We start from the raw sequence: 12331 nt of genomic DNA on the forward strand, positions 1-12331 counted from the left end.
ACAAACCAATAGGGTGTCAGAATGGTATATATTTATACTTCTCATCCAACCACAATCAAATTCACTCCATCCGGATGGCATGTTTATCTGGATAGGTTTTTTTTATTTTTTATTGGAATGATGACAAGCTGGAATGAAAACAAGCCGAAATGAAATAGCAGTAACGAAGATATTTTTAAAATGTAAGGAGTAGAAAGTACAGATACTTGTGTGAAAATGTATGGTGTAGAAGTAAAAAGTCGGCTGAAAAATAATTACTCAAGTAAAGCATAGATACCCCAAATTTCTACTTAAGTAAGGAAACAAAGTATTTGTAGGTAACGGAGTATTTGTACTTCGTTACGTGACACCTCTGATAAATGCAAAACTTACCCTTCATCAAGTGTCAGACTCGCAGACAAGCTTGTACCTGTAAAAAATAAAATAAAATATATATATATATATATATATATATATATATTAGGGGTGTAACGATACGCGTATTCGTATTGAACCGTTCGGTACGACGCTTTCGGTTCGGTACGCGGTACGCATTATGTATACCGAACGGTTCGTTGGACTAATTCATTATATTAAAAAAAAAAAAAAAAAAAAAGAGAAATATAATGATATGCGTTCAACAAGGTAGCCCAATAACCCAAACGACGTAACAGGCAACGCCCCTGACACTCCCGAAGAAGAAAAAAACACCAACTTATATGTTTATGTTAGGCTACTCAGTCAGGCGCTCGCTCACTCAGTACGCGCTGAAGGCTCGTTGCAAAATGGCCAATGCGTTTAACAGACTAGAAAAAGAAGATCCTCCAGTAACCAACAGGTCTGGTGTTTGGGTGCACTTTGGATTCCCTTTAAGCTATAATGGTGATGGCAAGAGAGTGGTGGATAAAAAAACAACGGTATGTCGCATCTGCAACATGACAGGGTACACCAGCGGGAATACAAAAAAAAAAAAAAAACACCAGCGGGAATACTTGAAACATGTCAACTCATTTACGCCGACATCACCTTATTGTGTCAGTATCTGGGAAAAGACGAAAAAAAGGAGAAACATGCACGCAACAAACTATCCCTGCAGCATTTAGACACCGGTATTATAGCTTACAGGGAATCCAAAGTGCACCCAAACACCAGACCTGTTGGTTATTTTAGGATCTTATATTTCTGGTCTGTTAAATGCATTAGACATTTTGCAACGAGCCTTCAGCGCGTGCTGAGTGAGCGAGCGCCTCTACTGTCCATGTCCAGAAAGGTTAAGAAAAACATCATCAAAGTAGTCCATGTGACATCAGAGGGTCAGTTTTTTGAAGCATCGAAAATACATTTTGGTCCAAAAATAGCAAAAACTATGACTTTATTCAGCATTGTCTTCTCTTCCGTGTCTGTTGTGGGACAGTTCAAAACTGACCCTCTGATGTCACATGGACTACTTTGAATATGTTTTTCTTACCTTTCTGGACATGGACAGTATATCGTACACACACTTTCAATGGAGGGACTGAGAGCTCTCGGACTAAATCTAAAATATCTTAAACTCTGTTCTGAAGATAAATGGAGGTCTAACTGGTTTGAAACGACATCATTTTAAATGGTTCACGTCTCCAATACACATTAATCCACAAATGACTTAAGCTGTTAACTTTTTTAATGTGGCTGACACTCCCTCTGAGTTAAAACAAATGAATATCCTGGAGTAATTCATTTACTCAAACAGTACACTGACTGAACTGCTTTAAAGAGAGAACTGAAGATGAACACCGAGCCAAGCCAGATAACGAACAAAAGACTGACTCTTTCACAAGATATCACAAAAAGCTTTGTTTTGAACTCTCTCTCACAACAGACACGGAAGAGAAGTCAATGCTGAATAAAGTCGTAGTTTTTGCTATTTTTGGACCAAAATGTATTGGACTCTGATGTCACATGGCCTACTTTGATGATGTTTTTCTTACCTTTCTGGAGATGGACAGTATACCGTACACACAGTTTCAATGGGACTAAATCAAAAATATCCTAAACTGTGTTCCGAAGATAAACTGAGGTCCCACTGGTTTGGAACGACATGAGGGTGAGTTATTAATTACATAATTTTGATTATTGGGTGAACTAACCCTTTACGTTTTTAACTGTGCTTTTTTTCTGTGTATATTATCTCATACTGTGATGAACACATTCAATTTTTATTTATTTTTTATGTATTTATAAGTTTGGCAATAATAATAAAAAAATATGGACAGGTGCACTAACGCCTCATAGCATCACTAACTGAACAGTCAAGTACGGTTTCCCTCAGCGACTTTGCAATGTCTGCACAAATGACATGTCGATCAGCTGCTAGAAGATCTCGCCTTTGGAGAAGACTGTTGAATTTATACTCTTAAAATGTAAGCATTACTACTTAAAATTAAGATTACCCCATAATGAATTGCATCTTTTGCCCACCCCAACACTTCTGCCAACCAATAATTATATTACTTTTTTTTAAAAATGGCATTTTTGTAAAAGAAGCAAAAAAAAAAAATTTTTTATCATCAAATAGCTTTACATGAATATACACTAGTTGAACAAATGCAGTCTATGTGAATACATAAATTTTCACTCAGGCAATTAATACATGAATAAAATATATTTTATTTACTGACAACAAGAAACACAAATAAATGATTAAAAGAATGTAAAAGTTAGCATCACAATAAAGTCAACAACACATGAAACAAAGCTTCATTCAAACTTATTGTTCTAACAATCATGTATTTACAGATGGTGAACCCAACATCCTACTGCCATGTCAACACAGCTGTGCTGATTCTGTTGCTGTGCTTCACAATCTTGCTCTTCTCAACGGGGATGTTGTTGAGGAACAGGATGATGAAGACAATGATGACGGCTCTCTGAACCACACAACCTTGAAGCAAGAGCAGAGGAACATGTGCAGGACAACCTGGCTACTGCCGTGTCTGATCCAAACAATTGTGTGTCTGCTTTTCATGAGCATGACTAACTGTAAAACATTTATACAAGTGAAAAATTTTACATCTCGTTGTCAGCTTTCCATGTCTTGCCAAATTTCATGTTAACAAATAAATGCTTTTTTTGGTTGTAGATTTATTACTGTTTTAGTGGGCTAAACCACTGAACTGGTGAGCAGAAGGTTGCTGGTTCAAAACCACCAGTATCTCCTTGAGCAAGGCTCTTTTCTCCCGGTTAATCCAGGACATTTTAGGTCCCTGTAATAACACAAATCACTTTGGATAAAAGCTCCATGACATTTTTTGATGATGCCTTTGAAGTATGCATGCTTTGAATTCAGGGGGAAAAGGAGGGATCCATAGAACAATGGAAACAAAGCACCGAGAAAAGAATGAAAACAAAACAGAGGGTAGACAAATGGAGGTAACTGTTTTGGTCAGAGATTCAGTCTCACTATGTATAGCAATGAATGAGGAAACCAGGGATGCCCCCCAAAAATAATACTTTAATCTAACCTTCAAGGGAATAGACAGGGCTAACAGGAGCACAGGTCACACACGGGTAGACATATAATCTCCAACAAACATAAACTGAATGGACTATGGCTAATAAACAAAGGATGATTGGGAAAACAGAGGTGCAAGTATTGACTAAATAAAAGGATACACGGCACACATGGGGAGGAAAAACACAACACAATGAGTCCAGTGGTGTAACAGTAGCCATTTAAAGCTTTATAAATGCCATCACTTTCTTTAAAAAACCACAGCAATACATTTTGTTTAACAGATGTCTTAGCCTAAGCCAGTGGTTCCCAAACTGGGGTGCGCGCACCCCTAGTGGTGCGCAGACTGACCACCGGGGGTGCGCCAGAGAATGTTTGTAATGGCGGGGAAAAAGATGGTCTCTTTATTATTTTTACGTATTTAACTGAGGTAAACTTCACATGCGAAAGGTTTATTAAGAAATAAAATTTCAAATTACAAGCTATAAATCACTCATGATTTAATTTCATTTTACAAGCACGTCTGTGTCACAATAGCCCCGCCCTCTTCATATTAGGCGCTAAATGATAATACGTTCATTTATTTTTTTTCACTTGCTACATTCATCAAAATGGACACTTGGTTAAAAACAGGCACTTTAAAGAACTCAAGGGACAGGAATGAGCCATCTACATCGGCCTCTTGTGTGGAGATGTGCACCGACCACGGCGCTGAATATATTGAAAAACCCGATCAAACAGACTCAGATGATAATGAACGGAGTGAAGAGGCGGGAACAGAGAAACCTAACAGAGATGTATTTGTCAAGAGAAATAGGCCTGCATGCCAGAGGGAGAAAATGTCAAGTAAGAAACGCAAATACAGTGACAGTTACATTGCTTTCGGGTTTACATGGATTGGTGATGCAGAAAGTCCAGACCCGCAATGTGTAGTCTGTGGTGAAGTTTTAGCTAATAGCAGTCTCAAGCCCTCATATATGGTCCGGCACTTACAAACAAGACATAGTCAATTACAAGACATGCCTGCAAGTTTTTTCCAAGGAAAATTGGCAGAACTGCAGAAGAAGAAAAAACTTATCCACTCCCATTCAGGCTTAGGGACTTCCAAAAATGCACAGAAAGCTTCATATCTGGCGAGCTACCACATAGCTAAAAAAGGTATGCCCCACACAATTGGAGAAAATCTCTGCTTACCAGTTGCCAAAGACATGGTAAACTGTATGCTCGGGGAGAAAGCAGCAAAGACGCTGGACAAAATCCCTCTCTCTGACAATACTGTTTCTCGTCGCATTGATTCGATATCTACTGACATCTTCAACCAGCTAATAAGCAGAATAAAAAACAGTGAATTCTTCTCACTTCAAATCGATGAGTCTACTGACGTAGCGAATCTAGCTAATCTTCTTGTGTATGTCCGTTATTTATTTGAAAACACAGTTCATGAAGATTTTTTGTTTTGCCGTCCCCTTGTCACACATTCAACAGGGGAAGATATTTTTAATTTGATGGATAGCTTTTTCCGAGTACACGAAGTTGACTGGGCGCGCTGCGTTGGAATTTGTACAGACGGTGCGAAAGCAATGACGGGGAGGCACAAAGGAGCAGTGGCTCTCATCCGAAAAATTGCACCAGCAGTTTCCTGGGTCCACTGCAGCATCCACCGGGAAGCCCTAGCGACGAAAAACATGCCAGGTGAACTTTTGACTGTACTTCATGACGTCGTGAAAATCGTCAACTTCATCAAGGCTCGTCCGTTAAATTCGCGTATTTTTCGCACTATATGCAACGAAATGGGCAGCGAGCATGAAACACTTCTACTGCACACAGAAGTTCGCTGGTTATCGCGTGGAAAGGTTTTAGCAAGGATTTTTGAGCTCAGATGTGAAGTTGAGGAATTTTTTGTTCACAACCCGTTTCACTTGTCTTCATGCTTGCAAGACGACATCTGGCTTCAGAGGCTGGCATACCTGGCAGACATATTTTCTACTCTAAATGAACTTAATTTAAGTCTGCAGGGTCTTAGTACCACCGTTTTCAACACCCAGGACAAAGTTGAAGCACTTATTAAAAAGCTTGTTTTCTGGGCCAACTGGATAAATACAAACTCCACCGAGTGCTTTCCTCTTTTATCTGAAATTTTGCAATCCCGGGAATCTGTGCTAAGTGATTGTGTCAAAGGCCTCATAATTGAACATCTCAACCAGCTCAGCCAAAATCTGCGGACTTATTTCCCCCCCATGGACCAATCTCAGACATGGATTCGGAATCCTTTTGATGTTACTCCTCCAATCCCACATCTCTCCTTTCAAGAGCAAGAAAAGTTACTGGAGTTATCATCTGATGGGAGACACAACATGCTTTTTAAAAATAAGTCACTGGTGGATTTCTGGGCTTCAGCAATGGTGGAGTATCCAGGATTGTCAAAGCAAGCACTTAAAGTGTTGATGCCCTTTGCAACCACATACTTATGCGAGACAGGCTTTTCTGCACTGACATTGTTGAAAACAAAACATCGACAAAGACTAGATGCCGAGAATGATTTGAGAGTAAAACTGTCATCCATTACACCAAATTTTGATGATCTGTGTGCAAACATGCAGGCCCATCCATCTCACTAAAAAAAGGTAGTAATCTTTTGTATTTATAACAGATTTTTTTATGTTTTCTAATCTACAGTGAATATTTGTATTTAGTTATTGCAAATAAAAATGTGAAGTTTAACAAAACTGTCATCCATTACCCCGAATTTTGATGTTCTATGTGCAAACATGCAGGCCCAAACCATCTCACTAAAAAAATGTAGTAATCTTTTGTATTTATAACAGATTTTTTTTATGTTTTCTAATCTACAGTGAATATTTGTATTTAGTTATTGCAATTAAAAATGTGAAGTTTAACCAGAGTATTTGTATTTAGTTGTTGCAATTAAAAATGTGAAGTTTAACCAGAGTAAAGTGTTGGGGGGTGCTTGACAGGTGTCAAACACTAGAAAGGGGTGCATGCTGCAAAAAGTTTGGGAACCACTGGCCTAAGCTATGGCCTCTTCTTTGCATAGAGTATATTGGGTTTTTTTTTTTTTTTTTTTTTTTGAAAAGCTGAACAGCTGACCTGGCCCTTCATTCTAAAAAAAAAAAAAAAAAAAAAAAGTGACGGAAATCATGAGCCATTATAATTGTGGTTACACTTTATTTTACAATTTCTTTGTTACAGGTATACATTATACATTTAACTACTGATTAATTAACTACATGTACTTAGTACACTTGTTAGTGTTTGAATGAGGGTTTGGTTAAGGGTTAGTTTTATGTGGCTATGCATAATTTATTGTTATTAATATGGCAAGTACATGCAACATTTGTAACCAGGACACCAAAATACAAAGTGTTACCAAAGGTGTATATGCCAAAATATTTTATTTTACTAAAACTGCCATTTGTTCTCATACTAACATCCGATAGTAGTTATTATAAACACATACTGTATGTAACAGCACAAAAACAAATAAATTAATTAATTAAAAAATACTGAATAAAAAATAAATACTGAAAAATTACTTCAAAACTGTTGCTAGTGTAGTTAGTTATTTACTTTATAAAGGGTATTTTTATGTTGTGTGTACACTGTTAAAAATCGCTGTAAAAAAACGGCCAAATTTCGACAGTAAAATACTGTTTTTCATTTAAACAGTGCATTCTGGGTAATATTCATCGTTTTCGAGAAGTAGCCTGCTGCTATATATCGTAAAATTAACAACGTTCAAATTCGACACTCAGCGGCTGTGTTTCAAATCACACCCTACACCCTCATTCACTATTCCCTACATGAGTTTACTAATATAGTCCACCTGACAGAGAGAATGAACACTAATGAGTGAATTCAGACAATGATCAACAGCTGCTGTTAATGAGTAGAATCACTGAAGAAAAAAAAACATAACAAGACAAACACATGAAATACAGCTGACTTCAGCCACAGCCTTAGATGAAATCAACTGAAGATTTAAACGATCAACAAACAGCTTCACCAACTTCACACATTACTAACCAGACTGACTTTATTTCTGTCAGATCAGAGAACAGAGATCAAAAGATCTTATTGAGAATTAAAGAGATTTAGATGATAATGTTACTGTTTCGTTTAGCGTCACCATTGTGGAGATCAGTGTTTGCTTTAGTTGGGCTCCTGACCATTGACTTTTACACTTTACATTTTGTTTTATTGCTGTATTTGTATCTTTATGATGCATCTGTTACAGCAGTATTAATTTTGATAGTCAAGTGATTATGGTTGTTTCTAACAGGCATGATCTACTAGACTGACTTAAAGTGTTGCTATAATAATCAAATATTAATTTGGTGTTGAAATATTTGAGTCAATGACACTTCAATTTAGTAAGATTGAAAAGTAGTGAGATAACCAGTATTTATGGATTTAACGACTAGTTTTAGTTAAAAAGTATTTCGGGCAGCAGTCCCCACAACACTCAAAGAGAGAAATCAACAATTAGCATATGAATCTCAACAATGGTGACAATCAAAAGGTTCATGATGCAATGCATGCTGGGTACCAGCACAGGATAAAACTCATCCATGATTCCCAGCATGCATTGCGGCATGAATAAATTATGCCCCTGAATTGTTCACTTATTTTCTTGAATTCTTATGTGCTTATAATTTTGCATTTGTTTTAAGTTTTAGTAGCATGTGTTGTGATGTTCAGAACTGATCTGTTCATTTATTTTGTGGATTGTCACCATTGTTGTGATTCATACGCTGATTCTTGATATTTCTGTCTAAATTTCAGCAAAGGTTTTTTTTATTTATTATGAGTGACATTTTCTTAACAGTCTTTCATAACTTATGGCTCAGCAGTGCTCCTTCTCATGCTGTAGTATCAATATTCAATAAGAGAAGAGATATGGGATTAGATCAGAATTAATAGTATTTGTTCTTGTCAATCTATAAACAACAATATCAGATTTTTTTTCTTCTTTGTACTTTTGTTTTGCTATAACAGGTTCCAAAGGCGCATTGTTACAGCATGAAAAAAAAAACCTTAGTTGTGGAAAAGTCACGTTCAAGAGCCCAACTAAAGTAAACACTGATCTCCATCATGGTAGTGAAAAAAACACCTAAACCTATTTAACTCTCCATAAGTTCTTCTGTAGACATCTGACAGAAATAAAGTCAGTCTGGTTAGTAATGTGAATCTGGTGAAGCTGTTTTAGTAGTTGTTTAATCAGATCTTGAGAGATTTGATGTATTATTTTATTCAGTTGATTTCATCTAAGGCTGTGGCTGAAGTCATTTGTAGTTCTTGTGTTTCTCTTTCCTTCAGTGATTCTGCAGGTGTTTATCACTAATGCTCAATCATCAATTAATCACCGAATTATCTCATTAACTTCACTGATTCAGTGTTACTCTAACACTCTGTAGTGTGCACACATTATAAGTGTTCATTTAAAACTGAGGATTTTCTTGTGGGGTTTAAAGGGTTAAAGATTTAAGATGAAGAAAAAACAGAATGAAACATAATTTAACAGTAATAAACTGTAATTAATTTACAGGAAACAAACTGTAGAAAAACAGTTATTTACTGGCACCCCTGCTGCCAGTAAATAACTGTTTTTCTACTGTTTCTTGCCGTAAATTAATGGTTGCCAGCAAAAAAAAAAGTGTTTTTCTACAGTTTTTTGCCGTCAAGTCAAGGAAAAACAGTAATATACTGTAAAATGTAAACGTCAGATTTACCAAATGAAAAATAAGTTAATTTAACTAAAATATTTGTGAACATCCATAGAAAAAAAATTAGGCAAAGTCATACACTGATAATGAGAGTAAATACTGAACTTGACTGTATTAATGTGTGTTTGCACAAGAGAGATCGTTTAATGTAGTTTTGTTGTTCACCATTGTGCTGTAGAGTAGAGCCGGTGCTTCAGTCAATGATGAGCCACAAATTCTGATTTTCTGCTGCTTTATATAAAGGCAGTAAATGTGGAGTCGCTGATACAGTGGTGATCTCTGTGTTAAGTACTTCAGCACATACATGTGTAATACAGCTGACAATGAGCTGCAGTGATTTGAGTAAAAGTCATGTATTTAGTTACTTTATTACTGCACATTAAGTGTAAGAAATATTCCTTCTCAGTGGACTCATAAGTACATAAGTGAAGTTCATAGTACTAACATCGTAGGAATGCTAGTTTAAAAACTCGAACTGTTTGAAGCAGTGGGAGTGGAGTTAATTTCCATGGTAGAATTTACGGTAAAATACTGTTTAAAAATAAGAGTGGTAAATTAATGGTTAAGAGCTGTAAATTAACAGTACTTTACTGGCACCCCTGCTGCCAGAAAATTACTGTTATTTAACGGCAAAATTTTTTACAGTATATATATATATATATATATATATATATATATATATATATAAAGTCAAGCTTTGTTTCCTTTAAGTCATGTGACCTGTTTGTGTTTAACAATATGGACCAGGTCTCTGTAAATCCTTCCAAAACTCTACTTGGTCTCTCAAGCTTTGTGTTGTTGTGGCAATGAGTTTTGAATAGCGGCAGCGGTTGTATTCTACAGGAATGACACTGAACAAGTTTCCATCAGGTGGATCAGTTAGAGCAATCCCTAAATGTGTCATACACAGACCTAGAAATACATCCTCTATGTAAACCGCTTTGATAAGTTGTGCTGCTTTAACAAGTTTCACTGGCAAGTCCAAAGAGAAAACATATCCCAAACCCAGAGCGTAGGGTGGATATAAAGGTTGGTCGTAAACATCTTTTGGAATATACCATTTAGATTGGGGATCTCTCTTTACTATTCCTTTCCTAGCCACAAGTCCAGACATATACTTGTGTTTTGGTGCAGAAAGAAGCATATTCACTAAGTTTTCCACATTGAGAAACACATCTGAATCAACTTTCATTGCGTAGGAGGCATACTGACAGTAACCAGTCAACCATTCTAGCATTACCATGGTCTTAATTGTGAGATTTTTGTAACTGTCCCAGAAATCACTTTGTATAAGGTCACGATACTTTGCACTTTCCTGTAGCAAATCTTTTTGAATCGTTTCTCTTTCTTCTGAAGTGGGTAGACCCAACATAAATAATGTGCTCACAGTCTTGTCCCCAACTAACCTCTGTGATCCCCAAGTTGAACGAATGACGTCCCGAGCAGCTGTGTTGCTTGGAGTTACTGGTACAATTAATACAATAAATGGATTTTCCTCCTGACACTTCTCTGGTTCATTCAAAACAAAATTATACTTGTATGGGTAAGCCACATAATATGCTTCCAGTGTCTTCCACGATTCCACAGACATTGCCGACACTCTTGTCAGTGAAAAGTTGATTGCTTGACTTGTAAATTTCTCTGGAAGAAATAATCCAACTGTTAAAGCCCAAGATGCTGAGAATTCATTGGGGACGATGTAGTAGCACAGGAACAGGACCAGGAAAACCGTGAATATGACACATGAACGAAGATATCTGCATCCACTTTTTGACTGGTGTTGACTAAAAAGAGAAACAATGTTTGACCTGTCTTTTGTAATGTCTTGTATCGATACATTCAGCTAAAAAAACCTTTGTTATCATTACTACGCACTGTGGTGCTGTACAAGGTATAAATGTCAAAGTACAACCGTTGCAATAAAAGCATAACAATTTTTTAATTTATATTTAACTTTTTGCAACTCATGCACAAGATGGACAGAGACAAATTGGACTTATCTAAATCTGTATGCCACTTCAGACTTTACAAATTGAATCATCATTAACTAAACACTAAAATCATACAAAGTGAGTATTAACTTTATTAAACAAATGAAAACAGAAGCATTGGTACTTTACCTTTGTTTTCTATAGTCTTCCACCATATTTCCACTGTTAACAGAATTTCATACGGATTTTCAAGCACTACCATTGTATGATAAACACACATGGTGATTGTGAAACACACAGTGAGTCAAACCTTTTTATTTCTTTTTCATAACCTGTCCCACCCCTTTACTGCCTCAACAAGGAAACAACAGTCACCTTTATGACATACGCCTCAAACATGAGTGAAGACCCTCTGAATTACACTAAGCCATTCATTGACTTAGAAACTAGCATATGATTTTCCAGCAAGTTAGTATAGTGATTAAAAATTAATGATTAATGAGGCCATGCTAACAGATTTTGAAAGCAGAATAAATTCTACTGCCTATTAGTACAATGGACATGTTAAAAACATGTCTCTCGAGTTGATCGTGATAATTTTTTTTCATTTGTGACTCTGAGAACAATACCATGGTTACACTGAAAACATTGTAATCTGGTATTCTACTGTGGTTATCAAAGACAAAACATAAATATGCTAATATGGAACTGGGGTTTCAAAAGACACACCTATATTAATTTGTTTACATGTAGATTTTATCATAGTTCATAACACTTTAGCTTAACACAAAGAGAGCTGGATGCTGGATGTGTTAGAGAGGTAAGTGAGGACCCAAAATGAGGTTCAACAGAAAATAGAGACTTTAATTTAAACTCAAATGTTCTTCTGAGAGAATAAGGGAAATAAGCAACTCGCAGAGAGGGCGATAAAAAAAAAAAAAAACAGAAAAATCAGCAGACAACTTCTGTCATGGTAGGAAATCCATTGTTTTCTCCGTGTCATGTTTTGCGTTTGTATTTGTACTCTCGTAGTCTCCATGTGCTCGTTTGGTTGATTGTTGTCACCTGTGTGTTGATTGTCTCGCTCCAGCTGATCCTCATCTCCACTCAGCTACAAATACTCACCCATCTCTCTGTCTGTTGTCAGATCCTCATTCATGTCAGCTTCCCAAGTTGGATTACCG

General features: G+C 36.6%; 1 protein-coding gene across 1 annotated transcript; it reads right to left on the reverse strand.

Annotated features, from left to right (window-relative positions):
- Window positions 1-6539: 6539 nt before the first annotated feature.
- On the reverse strand, window positions 6540-12300 carry LOC128016569 (beta-1,3-galactosyltransferase 2-like). Its single transcript, XM_052601194.1, has 2 exons — window positions 11337-12300; window positions 6540-11000 (listed from the first exon to the last, which is right to left on the reverse strand). The coding sequence occupies exons 1-2, from the start codon at window positions 11360-11362 to the stop codon at window positions 9947-9949; spliced, it is 1080 nt and encodes a 359-aa protein (XP_052457154.1). The 5' UTR covers window positions 11363-12300; the 3' UTR covers window positions 6540-9946.
- Window positions 12301-12331: the final 31 nt, after the last annotated feature.

Source organism: Carassius gibelio, chromosome A7, assembly GCF_023724105.1.
Source record: "Carassius gibelio isolate Cgi1373 ecotype wild population from Czech Republic chromosome A7, carGib1.2-hapl.c, whole genome shotgun sequence".
Taxonomy (NCBI): Eukaryota; Metazoa; Chordata; class Actinopteri; order Cypriniformes; family Cyprinidae; genus Carassius; species Carassius gibelio.